The following is a 13532-nucleotide window of genomic DNA, read 5'->3' as shown; positions in this document are numbered from 1 at the left end:
GGAACCCGATGTGGACTCCTGTTCCCACCTCCACACACAACTTCCTTCTCTCTGACACCCTGGTCCTACAAATTTGAGTCACATTCAGAAGCTCTAAAATCCTATTCCTGCTTCCTAACTCAACAGGAATATTGCTCTGCAGTTGGGCTCACCTGCCTGCATCACAGCTGGAAGACATGTCCTCAGAGAGTAAGTCAGGGAGAATGAGACGCCCTCACCCCCATCTCAAGGAGCACAGAGACACACAGTTGCTACCCAACACTTGATGACAGTTGCCTACTATATTTTGCCCGGTTCTATAGTTACTCATGGCAGGATGGTAAGTCTGCAACCAGTCCTTGTGTCTGAAGATATCTTTGTCTGACCCTCCCATTTAAATAGTTCTAGGTTCGGGGTGCCTGGGTGGCTCAGTCGGTTAAGCGTCCGACTTCGGCTCAGGTCACGATCTCGTGGTCTGTGAGTTCGAGCCCCGCGTCAGGCTCTGGGCAGATGGCTCAGAGCCTGGAGCCTGTTTCCAATTCTGTGTCTCCCTCTCTCTCTGCCCCTCCCCCGTTCATGCTCTGTCTCTCTCTGTCTCAAAAATAAATAAACGTTAAAAAAAATGAAAAATAAAAAAAAAATAGTTCTAGGTTCAAAATTCTTTTCCTTCAACATTTCAATGTTATGGGTTTGCATCCAGTGTTGCTGTTGGAAAGTTAACGTCAAATTGATTTTTATTATTTTGTCTTATGTTTGCAACTGTTTATTTCCCCAAGTAATAAAGCTTTAAATTCCCGTTCCATTTGTTCCACCAGGTCTGCTTCCTCTGGTATAAGTCACCTATGTCTTGTCATTCTTCATGATGCTTTTTATTCTTTAGATGTGTCATGATATTTTTTAACTAGAACTTTGTCTGTATTATTCCTGAGACTACCAGATGCCTCTGCTTTGATGACCACAAAGGTGGCCCATTGAAAAGGGAGGCCTAGCTCGTGTCTTCACTGTGAGTGAGGGTGATGTGGGTTGAGCACCACTGCTACCGCTCTCTGGGCTTAACGGTGCTTTTTCTCCCTGGCATTTCTTCCTCCTTTACATGCACTGCCTCGTTCCTCCATATCCAAGATTGCTTTCTCGAACTGGAGTTGGAGGAGACAACTCAGGGGTCTACTGGCCATCTGTGGCTGGAATTACAGATTTCAATGCTGAGATCAGAGTGATTTCAGGGAGGTAGATTGTTGGTATCAAATCATCTAGTATGTAGAGCCCTGGTGTCTCCTTTTCTGTCCTGGACTAAAAATAGTAGACAAAGCCAGTGCAGAAAAATCCAACTTTGAGCTTATACTCCAGGTTTGCAAACACAATAGACAAGACTCTTTGAGCTCCTGCATAAGCCTGGCCCACCGAGAACACTGCTTGCATCCTGGTCTGGCTCAAGACTCCATCTAGAGACTTCAGCCTTTGCCTTCTCTCTTCTCCTCCTCCCCTACTCCATCTCCCAGCCCTCTCTTCCTCTAACCCATCATTTTCTTTAGAGTTTCTCAACGTTTTGATACAGTTGTCAAAGTCTGCCTCTGGATTCATTCTGCCTTTCCATGTTGTTGCTAGAATTTCCAGATTTCAGTGCAAGGAAGGGAGCCAGTGGGATTTTTTTTTTTAGCTCATCATCGTCATGGAAGCCAGAAGTCCACCCTCCTCAGGGATCATTTGGAAATACTCCCTGTGGGCCTTCCAGCTCACTTAGATATGCTACAGCAGCCTGTGGGAGACACAGGCCAGGCCAGCCCCACTGCAGCAATCAAGGTTAGAACCTGCATGGTAGAACACCTGGCCAGAATTTCAAGTGACTGTGAAATGGGGTGTGGGGCATTGTCATTTAGGACATTTCCCACCTCAAGCCCAGACAGACTGCAAAGTAGCTTAGTTCTAATGCCAGACAGTTGTCACAGGAAGCAAAAACATCTAAATTGCTGGTAATGATGACATGTCCCCATGTCCACACAGCGCACAATTCAATACTTAGAATTTTATAGAGCTTGTAAGTACCTATATTTCCGTATCACTTATCTATACGTCATTACAGAAATTATGAAAGTTTGTCTTGTTTACAAAGATGAGTGGAAGATAAATTCATTTTCTGTAGTAACAAGTCATGCCTCCCCAAAATAAATATATTTCTTTTATCAGTAAAAATTAGCAGTCTCTTGCTCTATAGTCCAAGCTCATAACTCATAGTAATGTTCTATAAAGTCACCGCAAACACTGAATTAGCAAACCCTGAACTGTTGCTCTAGGGGAAACACAGGGTTAGGTTCCTGAGAGCCTCTGGCCACAATATTTTCATCACCCAATTAGTACATGTCCTGGTTTTATCTGTGTTTCTATTTAAAGTCACTTTATTTAATATGCACTGTTAATTCATTAACATTGAACATGGCCAACAGCACCATAACTCATGCCTGAAGGAAACTTACCTAATGCACATGTTTTCTCCATAAGTCACATCACAGTCCTCTTGTGCTTGGAACACAAGACAGCACTTTAACATTGCACTTGCAAGCCATTTCAAATAGCAAAATCACCAACAAAAGGCACACGCAAAAAGGCAAAAGTAACTGCAGTAAAAGACTGTGAGAAGGACACTCGGGTACAGTACAAGAGCCAAAATGGGAAGATACAGTTCTACTTTCCTCCAGGTCAGCTGGGAACGTGCACACTGGTTGGCTCAATTTTTTTTTGCCTTTCTGTGCAGATCCGTGAATGACTGCAACAGCACCCTGAGCATTGATTGATTTGGGGGTTACGAATAAATTATAGCAAGTAGGAGAATTTGCAAATACAGAATCTGCAAATAATGAGGATTGACTATATTATTATTATTACTAGTGCTTGCATATTGATGGGAAAACAATACTTTTGTTAAAGGAGTCTGTGAAATGCTATGTAAAGGGTATTTTGTTGACTATGTAGACTCCTCATCCCCTCACCTCCGCAAACAAACCTCCTGATTAATTAAGAAGTATTTTGTGCAATCTGCAGCAGGTTTAGGGACTACTAACATTTTGCGATGATCTGGTGGGTGTCTAGTAAAGAGAGCTCCAAAGCCAGTAGCAGGCAATCCAGTGTCCCTGGAAACAAAACAATAATTTTTAGAGAATATGTCAGACTGACATTTATAAACTTTTATAAACTTTCAGAGCTATACAAAACTTATTTGGGGCTGGATTTTTTAAATCCTTTTTATTTTTTATTTTAATTCTAGTGTAGTTAACATACAGTGTCACGTTAGAGTCAGGAGTCAATATAGTGATCCCACAGTTCCATACAAAGAAAGTAGTATTTTGATTGCAGTTGGCTAATAATCTAGTTATTCAAGCTGCTAAAATGGAGAGTGATACAACAATAGCCAAATTGTGGAAAAAGCCTAAATGTCCATCAACTGATGAATGGATAAAGAAATTGTGGTTTATACACACAATGGAGTACTACGTGGCAATGAGAAAGAATGAAATATGGCCCTTTGTAGCAACATGGATGGAACTGGAGAGTGTGATGCTAAGTGAAATAAGCCATACAGAGAAAGACAGATACCATATGTTTTCACTCTTATGTGGATCCTGAGAAACTTAACAGAAACCCATGGGGGAGGGAAAGGAAAAAAAAATGAGGTTAGAGTGGGAGAGAGCCAAAGCATCAGAGACTCTTAAAAACTGAGAACAAACTGAGGGTTGATGGGGGAGAGGGAAGGAGGGAAGGGTAGGTGAGGGCATTGAAGAGGGCATGTTTTGGGATGAGCACTGGGTGTTGTATGGAAACCAATTTGACAATAAATTTCATATATTAAAAAAAATAATGTGTGTATTGATTACATGCTGAAATGATAATATTTGGTACGTGTTACGTTAAATAAAACGTATTGAAATTAAAAAAAATGGAGAGTGATAGTAGTAAAAGTATGGCTGTAAGTAGGCCTGATCAAGCAAATAAGGGTGCTTGGTATTGAGATAAGGCTTGTGGTTTTGTATTAATTATAGTAATAAAATTGATAGAACCTATAATTTGGGATATACTTGTTAAATGTAGGGAAAGGATAGTTAGGTCAACAGAAGCTCCTGGATGAACAGGATTACCAGCTGGCTGGAGGTGGGCACACAGTGCAACTTGCTCCAGTACCTGCTTCAACTATTGATTTTGTGAGCAAGGGACACAGTGATGGGGGCAGTAGACAAAATTTTTACCTGAGAAAATACTCTATCAGGAGCTCCAGTTATTAATGGGACTGGTCAGTTTCTGAATCCTCCTTTCAATTATAACTTGTATAACCCTGAAGAAAATTATTACAAATGCATGGGTGGTATAGCTGGGGAGGAATTTTTATGATAGATTTTTAAAAGATTTTCATGTCTGCACCTTTCATGCACTTTGCAAAATAAAATGTCCCAACAAGTAAATTAAAAATTCAGCATTTTGTCATTGTTTCACTGCATTTTCCAATAGTTACAAGATAAGACAAAGTCTATGGATAGAGTTTTCCATGGAAAGGCACTATACCAAGTTTCAGGACTACAGATATGAACAGATAAGAAACAGTTCTGTGGGGTGCCTGGGTGGCCCAGTTGGTTAAGTGTCCAACTCCTGACTTCAGCTCAAGTCATGATCTCACAGTTTGTGAGTTCGAGCCCCACATCAGGCTCTGTGCTGGCAGCACCCCTGCTTGGGATTCTTTCCCTCTCTCTCCTTCTCTCTCTGCCCCTCCCCTGCTCACACTCTGTCTCTCTCAAAAATAAATAAACGTTAAAAAAATTTTAAAAAAAGAAATAGTTCCTACTTTCAAGGAACGATTTCAAGGGAAACACACATACATATAAATAAGTAGAATGTAAGTCCAACTGTTATGTAGAGCATTAACAAAATGCTCAGAGGGCAAGAATATAAGAGCAATTAATCCTGATCGACAGCTCACCTAATTTTTACTGCTTGTCAGGCAATATTTCTATGAACATTTCATACTTCTTTACACCTAAACTTCCCAACAACCTTATGAAGTAGATACTGATTTTAATTCCCATTTTACAGGTTGAAAAACTGATGATTATAGATACTGTTTACTTTCACAAGTAAATGGTGGAGCTGGTGTTCAAACCTAAATAGTCAGGACACTGACCAGAAAAAAAAAATGTGTAAAGAGGACCCAGAATGGGTAATGCTGATTGGCAAACACTTGAAGGAAAGGGAATTCTAGACAGGGGGAACAGCATGAACGGAAAGCACAGGAGATTGAGATGTGTTCACTGTGCTTGATGTGTTCCTGTAATGGGTAGCCAGGGCCACTGCACCTCCTCACTGCTCATCCAGACCCTTTCCTGCACATATATGTTCTGTAAGTGAAGGAAAGTATTAAGAATACCTTTCAATAATCCCAGAGCTCATTGTTTCTTCATTCAGTAAAGCCTTTCTCTTTATTGTAGCCAATTCTCTGTTTAAATAAACCTGTGCCATTTGTTCATGTGTTTCTGATATCCAAATCTGGAAAAATAGAAGCTACATATGAGAAAAGTAAATACATTGCCAAAAATGGTCAGTTACTAAAATATTTTTGTTGAAGCACATTACTGATTTTTTTTTAAGAGAGAGAGAGACAGAAAGGGAGTGCGCGTGTGTGTGAGCAGGAGGAGGGGTACAAGGAAAGGGGGAGAGAGAGAATCTCAAGCAGGCTCCATACTCAGTGAGGAGCCCCACTTGGGGCTTGACCCAACAACTCTGGGATCATGACGTGAGTTGAAATGAAGAGTCAGATGCTTAACTGACTGAGCCACCCAGGTGCCCCAAAGTATATATTGATTGTAATTGTTGACGCTGTTGACATTAAAAAATAAGTAATATCTTTGGGCGCCTGGGTGGCTTAGTTGGTTAAGTGTCCAGCTTCAGCTCAGGTCATGATCTCACAGTTTGTGGATTTGAGCCCCAAGCCAGGCTCTGCACAGACAGCTCAGAGTCTGGAGTCTGCTTGGGATTCTCTCTCTCGCCCTCTCTCTACCCCTTCCCCACTTGTGCACACTCTGTCTCTGTCTCTGTCTCTCTCTCTTAAAAATAAAAAAAACTTAAGCAAATACCTCTTAGCAGTCAACGATTTCATTGTAAATATGTGAAAATGCCAATTCCTTACTATGTTACTGGAAAATAAAAAAATCAAATTGGTTGTTTCTATGAAATGCCTTCAACTAAATACTGCTTTCTCCTTTCTTCTCAAGGATCATATATGTTAATTTCTCTAAGTAAGAAAATGTTTGTGGCAATTGCTTTGTAAATCACATGGGACTTCAGATACCAGCACCAGCAATGAGCACCAGCAGCAGCAGCACCATCATCATCCATTCTCTATCAAGGATGACTCAACAAGCTATCAAGCAATTACTCCTATGAGAAAAACCTGCAAATTGTAAGATGTCCTCAAACCAATTGAAGAAGCATCAGGGGTAACATCTAGGGGATCTTACGAACAAAAATTGGCATTGAGTATTCAATATTTCTTCCATTCCAAACTCTAGAAGATCATGAATGTGGAGGTTCACAGCAGAGAAGCAGAACTCACCACAACCAAGAGAACCCATTACTTTCCCCAAACCTGAAGACTAACCTCCCTAAGACATCCAATGAAGTCCTAGATCACATTAATCCCATATATATAATGTATATATACACATATATATATACACACATCTATATATATATATTATAAAATATAATCTATATCTATATATATATATAGATCTAGATCTATCTACATCTATAAATATATATATATATATATATATATATATATATTTTTTTTTTTTTTTTTTTTTTTTTTAAAGAGAGAGAAAAATCTCTGTTTAGATATTTGGAGACTTCAACTGCAAGAGTATCTTAGCTATAGTCAAATACCCATGGCCCACTTTGGGTCAGTAGAATAAGGTTCTGCTGTAACTGGGAGCCTACCCTACTCAAAGCAGTTTTATAGTCTCTGGTCCTGGTTCCCTGGTCTACTCCAAAGCTCTATAGATCCTTGGCTTCTCTGACCAATGTTCTCTAAGGCCTCAACCTCCTGAATCACCAGCCACCCAGCCCAATTTCTCAGCTCTGACTCCTTATACCCTTTGCTCAACTACTCTTCCTCATAGATTCCCAGGTTCACAAGTCCATGGTAAAAGACACTGTATTATTGAGCTTCATATTATATACTTGAACAAAAAAATAAGACATTTACTTTGGGAAAAAAATTACTATGCACAATTTTGTTTTAATGAGTAAGGTTGGCCCAAAAATTAACCTTAGATAATGCTCTGGTCATATTCAGCAGTAAAATATTTCAACATTTTCAATCAATCAACACCTTTGAAAATTATATGAAATGAAGATATTTGCAAACATGAAATAATGAGGAGTTAAAAGAAAAACAGATGATAGCATTAGTGGATTTAAGTTTATTGACTGAATAGTAAGCACTTCATAGGCATGATTTCATTAAATACTGAAAGCAATCCTATGAGTCTTGTGTATCAATCATAGTCACAGAAAGAAAAGAACAATCAAATGGGTAACTGAGTAGAGTTTAATGGAAGATCAGTTTATAAAAGTGTGGCCAGCATTCAGAAAATGTTGAAGCACCCTGAGGGTAGCAATTGTGGAGAGCCATAGGGTAGAGCAGTTACTGGAAACTAGTAAGGCCTATAGCTGTAAAGAGGAGGTCACTTGGTACTTGTGGGTTTCAGAACAGACATACGGTATCTTAGTCCATTTGGATTGCCCTTATAAATGCCATAAATTGAGTGACTTATAAACAACAGAAATTTATTTCTCACAGTTCTGGAGGCTGGGAACTCCAAGATCAAGGCACCAGCAGTGTCTGGTGAGAGCCTACTTCCTGGTTGATGGACAGCCATCTTTTCACCGTACCCTCACACAGCAGAAGGAGGGAAGGAACTCTCTGGGGTCTCTTTTATTAGGGCACTAATCCCATTTCTGATTCCATCCTCATGACCTGATCATCTCCCAAGGACCTACCTCCTAATTTCATCACCCTGGGCGTTAGGATTTCAACATTTGAGTTTTGAGGGCACATAAACATTCAGTCTATAGCACACAGCCACTGCCAAACCATGGCCCTGCAGGGAGAAAATCACAGAATAAAGGTCCAAGCTAACTCGCCCACCACCTCTGATCATCTGTGAGTGCCTTCCACAGGCTAATCTGAACAGAAAGCCAGAGGACAAGGAAGCTCATCAAAGCCAACCATAAAGGTCAGCTTCTGGGCACAGAGCAAGGTTGAGAAGGGTGGAAAGTAGATCTGAAGGGAGAAAAGAAGAACACTTGGCATAGTTTTTCTTCATTTTAGGGAAGGGAAAACTGAGGCTGAAACAGATTAAGTAACACCTAGGTAAACCAGTGAGAAGGTAGAAGTTACACAATTCAAAACATCCAATCTGACTCATTCATTGATCAATCCATATCTATGAAATTCCAGGCTAGAATAGTAAACTAACTCCAGAGTCTCTACTGACTGTAGCTTAGTGAGTTGCAGTAAAGCCTGGGGATAATGGTAATAACAACAGCACATGTCAGACGCTATTCTAAATGTCTTCACGTTAAGTGTTCATGAAAACTCTAATATCCCCACTTTACACTGGAAAAAATAAAGACACGAAAAGTTTTAGACTCTTGATCAAAGTTACAACCTAGTAAGTGGTGGAGCCAAAGGTCCAAGAGAAGCCATCTGCCTCCAGAGCCCAGTGCGAACCTTTGTTTCCTGTATCAGGGGCAAATGTTGTCCCCCAATTTCATCAGTAATAGAACATCAAAATTTTAGGTGGGCATATGGTGTTTCAAACTACATTTTCTAGTGTCCTTTATTTAAAAAAAAAAAAGTTTTTAAAGTTTTAATTTAAATTCCAGTTAGCTAACTTACAGTGTCATATTAGCTTCAGGTGTACAATATAGTGATTTAACACATCCATACGACACCTGGTGCTCAACGTAACACGTAAACTTCTAGTCTCCTTTATACGTAAATAGAACTAGTGACTGGTTCTGAACAACGAGACATAAATGGAAGTAATTTCTACAACCTCCAGGAAAGGTCCTGCTTCTGTTTTTCTCTTCCTGCTGTCTGAAATGTGGACATAATGACAGGCTTCTAGCCACCATGTTGGACTCTGCACAAAGGATGGCAGAGTAGAAAGCTGGAAGGAAGAGGTCTCTGACAATCTGCACGACTTCCACGCCAGTCCTGACCTGCTATCCTCCAGACTCTTTACGGGAAAGAATAAAACCTTATGTGAACAGCCACTGTTGATCTGTGGTTTCTGTTGCATGTGGGCAAACCCGATCCTACACCATTTTAATGTGAAAAATCACTTTGGCCTAGAAATGTTCATAACCTGACATAAGGGTGCATAATTTATAAAAGCACTACCATATGTTTAAAAGTCTTTTGGGCTCTCTATATACATATATATATCACAAACTGGAGATTGGCAATTTGGTGTGTGAGATAGCTAAGTTAACAGAGCACAAACTCACAGGATAATCACTAAAATTTCCATTAAATTTGCATAATAAAATCTAGCTTGAGTCAAATGATAATCTAAAAAATATCTAATGTGTGTATAGGAAGTTTGCTTCATAACGTTATTCTTATTCCCCATTTTCCTATCAATTTTTCTTGAAGTCCCAACTTGTAATCTTCTAAGATGAACTCTTCCTGTATGTACAGCATTTAAGAAATCCCAGTAGACATGTAACCTGGGTAACTAACTGGGTACAGGGAAAGAGAAAGTCATTTATGACTGCCCCTCAAGTTCCACATTTGAGGGTAAACAGACTCTTTCTGCTGTGGATGACTTACTTACAGAAGAATCTCTCTTGGGAAGATTCATTTTAGATGATCACTAATTGACATTTCTTTCTTATGTTGCTTATCGGGTCCCCAGAAAGCAGACTCCTCTGACTCATACTGAAGGAAATGCAGATATTTTCCTTTTTTATAAAAAATTTTTAAATGTTTATTTATTTTTGAGAGAGAGACAGAGCATGATCAGGGGAGGGGCAGAGAAAGAGGGAGACACAGAATCAGAAGCAGGCTCCAGGCTTTGAGCTGTCAACACAAAGCCTGACGCAGGTCTCGAACTCGTGAACCGTGAGATCACGACCTGAGCCAGAGTCAGACACTTAACCAACAAACACCCAGGTGCCCCTGCAGATACTTTTCAAGTCAAGTTCCCTCTCTGATGTCACAGGCTGCTTTGGGAATAAGTCAGACCTCAGTCAACCAAGTTTCCCAGCTTCAGGGTAATACTTAATCAAATTCCCTGCCCAGAATGAAGTAGCTTATCCTATGGGGATAGGAGGGGTCGAACTCAGCACAGAAATTCTCTCCAAATTCCAAATACTCTCAGCCAGGTCTCTTTAATTTCAGCCTTTTCTTTCTTTCTTTTTTTAATCTTCAAGGTGGATAAGGGACCAAGAGGCTCAAAACCAGTTATTGCCCCCAAATGCTTCGCATGTTCTATGTGACAGATTTGGCACCTCACTCTGGAATATTTAAGTTGGCATCTATTATCACAGATCTTCAGTCATAACTGAAGAGTTTAGTTTTACCCTGTAAAACAGCACTTCCCCTGTCAACTGTAGCTTTCTTGTACTATTGCCAAAAAATCATTATCATCAACAAATAATATTGAGACTTTGTTAAAAGTCTTTACCTTTACGGGTACCTGGGTGGCTCAGAAGAGGATGCTTGGGATTCTCTGTCTCCCTCTCTCTCTGCCCCACTCGTGTGCACTCTCCCTCTCTCGAAAATTAATAAATTAACTTTTAAAAAGTCTTTATCTTAAAAAAAAGGATGATTCTTATTTCTCAGCAGTAGTTTTGCTCTTGTAAATTCTGGCTCTGTTTTCATGTCTAGGAGAACTCAGCAGCTCCACATACAGATTATTTAAAGGATCTCGAGAGAAGCAGAGAGGCCCCCTTCCCATCATTATTTTGAACAACTGGGACTCATGGGGTACAATCAGAAAAATGATTTCACTCTTTTTTTCCACTACTTGTTCAATCTTTTCTTATGATCACTGTCAGATAACAAAACTGTTTCTTTTAACAAAAACAGTCTCAGTTAAGTAATTAATATTAGTAGAATAATCACAAGAGGGCATTTTAGTTGTTGTCTGAGGGAAGGAAAAAACAGAGCAAGTGAAGAAATAGAAAATCAGCCAAACCTCCCCATGTGGACACACTTCCCTCTATGGACTTCCCTGGCCTGGAGCACACTCTAACTGGAGGAGGAGAAAATCTTTTGCCTTCAATGAAATTTATCATTTTGATGAGATACTTTAATTACTGAAATGTGACCAATAGACTTTCTATAATCTGAGAGTGAGCACAAAAATTATAAAATATGTACAACATTTTATCCTGGGACACCAGAAAGAAGTAACTCCACAAAGTAGGGTGAATAGACAGTGGGGACAAAGAATATGTGTGTGTGGGGGGGGGGGGGGTTGTGATTGCATTTTTTGAGTCCCATTTGTTCAACATAACAGTGGCATGTGCTTAAGCAAACTAATATACTGAAAAAGTAAAATCTAGTTTCTCTAAAAGTTAAATTAGGCATGATTGTTGATACTGAAAAAGAATCGTGCAGGAGAGTGATGGATCAAAATGGCAGACGCCTATGTTCATTTTGTCCCAAATCCCTAGAAATGGCGGAGAAGATATATGCTAGAATAAATAGGCCCACAATATCATGTGCTGATATTGGAAAAGACACTCCAGAGTAGACCCTCGAGAGGACGCTGGAACTGGTGGCATCAGCTCTAAGCCCAAAGATTATGGAAACATGAAGCAGGAGGACGCCCTCACTCCACAGCCCGCTATCCCCAAACATCTTCCTTTTTCCTGGTTTAAGTGGTTCTCCTCCAATGGTATTTAAAATTATTCCATTTACAAAAATTTGATCCATATGCCTCTTTCAGGTACTTAGAGCTGAGTGCAAGAAACATCTGTAAGACTATAGAGGCCAAAACACTATTCTACTATGTCAAGCAAGAAAAAAAATACCTGAACCAATTAAGTAAATTATAATTGATTTTCTCAGATCTGGTAGAATTATATGCCTTTATATCCCTTTTAGGTCATCAGTTTTTAAATGTCATACTTCCATCCACTAAAACAGTTCATATTTGAGACCTACTTGGCTGTTCTCTATCACTTCATAAAATGAATGATAGCACACTTTTGTACTATTCACTTATTTTCCATTTTAAAGTCCAAAATGACTGTAATGCTATTAATAGTAATATTAGCTTAATTTGCTCATCCATGTTGTCCTTTTAGTTCCAAAAATGCCTTGGCATTGATCCATTAGCTGTATAAGAAAATCTGTTTAGTAAAATCACTCATGGTTTTCCTTGTTCTTTTATGTCTGATAAGTTCTCAGCTCTATGACACAGCATCAAATGTATGTTGTACTTAATTCTTCTGAGTTTACTTCCTCAGAAGCAGTCTTACATACCGATTGTGACACAGCCTTTAGAAGTGGTGTGAGAATCCTTAGGTGAGGGGCTTTGCAAGTGAAGAAGCAATGATAGAAGGACTCCTGAGCATTTTAGTTTACATGGGACTCACTCTGGTGAGTCTCATGCACTCATGCACTCATTCTGGTGCAGCTAAGCAGCACCTGAATAAAGTTTAAATAAAATACCAAGACAAAACACTACAGTTTAAAATACAATTTCCCATAATTTCTTAGACGAGTAAAATAATCAGAGAAACTCCAGTGGCTCGAATGACTGCTCCCCTGTGAATCTGCAGCCCCATGGCCCCACTGAGTCTCCCCAAGCCTGAAGGACCACCACGGTAGGAATTTGATTATGCCACCACTGAAACCTGACTGGCATGTTTCCAGATTTCACCAACAAATGGTTCTTTAGATTCAGTTCAAGAGCTTCACTGTGGCCTCCTCCACTAGGAAGCCATCCATGATCCTCCCCTCAGCCCATTTCAGTTCAGGTGTCCCTGTCAACATCCTGATCTTCTCCCTATCATAGCATCCGTCGTACACTTAGCCACTGTGGTTGTAAACCTGCATCGTCTCACAAGCCTGTGAATTCCCGATGTACAGTGACCTTGTTCCGAATTATGTTTCTTACCCCAGCACTTAGCAAAATAATAGGGCCTTAATACATATTTGTGGAATATCTTCGTTCCTCCCTCCCTCCCTCCTTCCCTTTTTTCTTCCCTTCATTCCTTCTTGCCTTCCTCCTCCTCTTCCTCCTCCTTCTTCTTCTTCTTTTGCCTTTTTCCTTCTTTTCTTCCTTCATTCCTTCCTTCCACAGATGTTTATTAAGCACCCACTCTATACCAGGCACCATTCTAGGAACTGGAGATACAGCAGAGAACAAAACAGACCAGTCTTTTCTCTTATGGAGCATGTGTTCTAGTCAAGTAATTTAAATTCCACGAAGAAAACTAAAAGAAGGGAAGGGGATAGAGAGGGGTGATGTGGCCTGCTCTTTTATACA

The 13532-nt window shown here is 39.9% G+C and overlaps 1 protein-coding gene across 6 annotated transcripts in view; it reads right to left on the bottom strand.

Moving 5' to 3' along the window:
- Nucleotides 1-13532, bottom strand: part of CFAP95 (cilia and flagella associated protein 95) — a 78599-nt gene that overhangs the window by 35898 nt on the left and 29169 nt on the right. For 2 of the 6 annotated variants that reach the window (XM_078436035.2, XM_078436033.2), the window contains exons 3-5: nucleotides 5384-5517; nucleotides 3036-3104; nucleotides 2451-2528 (exon numbers count right to left, since the gene is read on the bottom strand). In XM_078436035.2, coding sequence (XP_078292161.1) covers nucleotides 2451-2528; nucleotides 3036-3104; nucleotides 5384-5517 — 281 coding nt within the window. The remainder of the gene's footprint in view (nucleotides 1-2450; nucleotides 2529-3035; nucleotides 3105-5383; nucleotides 5518-13532) is intronic. The other 4 variants (XM_078436036.2, XM_078436034.2, XM_060610095.3 and 1 more) reach the window with 3 other exon arrangements.

Source organism: Panthera onca, chromosome D4 (genome assembly GCF_046562875.1).
Source record: "Panthera onca isolate mPanOnc1 chromosome D4, mPanOnc1 haplotype 2, whole genome shotgun sequence".
Lineage (NCBI taxonomy): Eukaryota > Metazoa > Chordata > Mammalia > Carnivora > Felidae > Panthera > Panthera onca.
The sequence above is the reverse complement of the archived record's forward strand: the minus strand, read 5'-3'. Positions and strand labels throughout refer to the sequence as shown.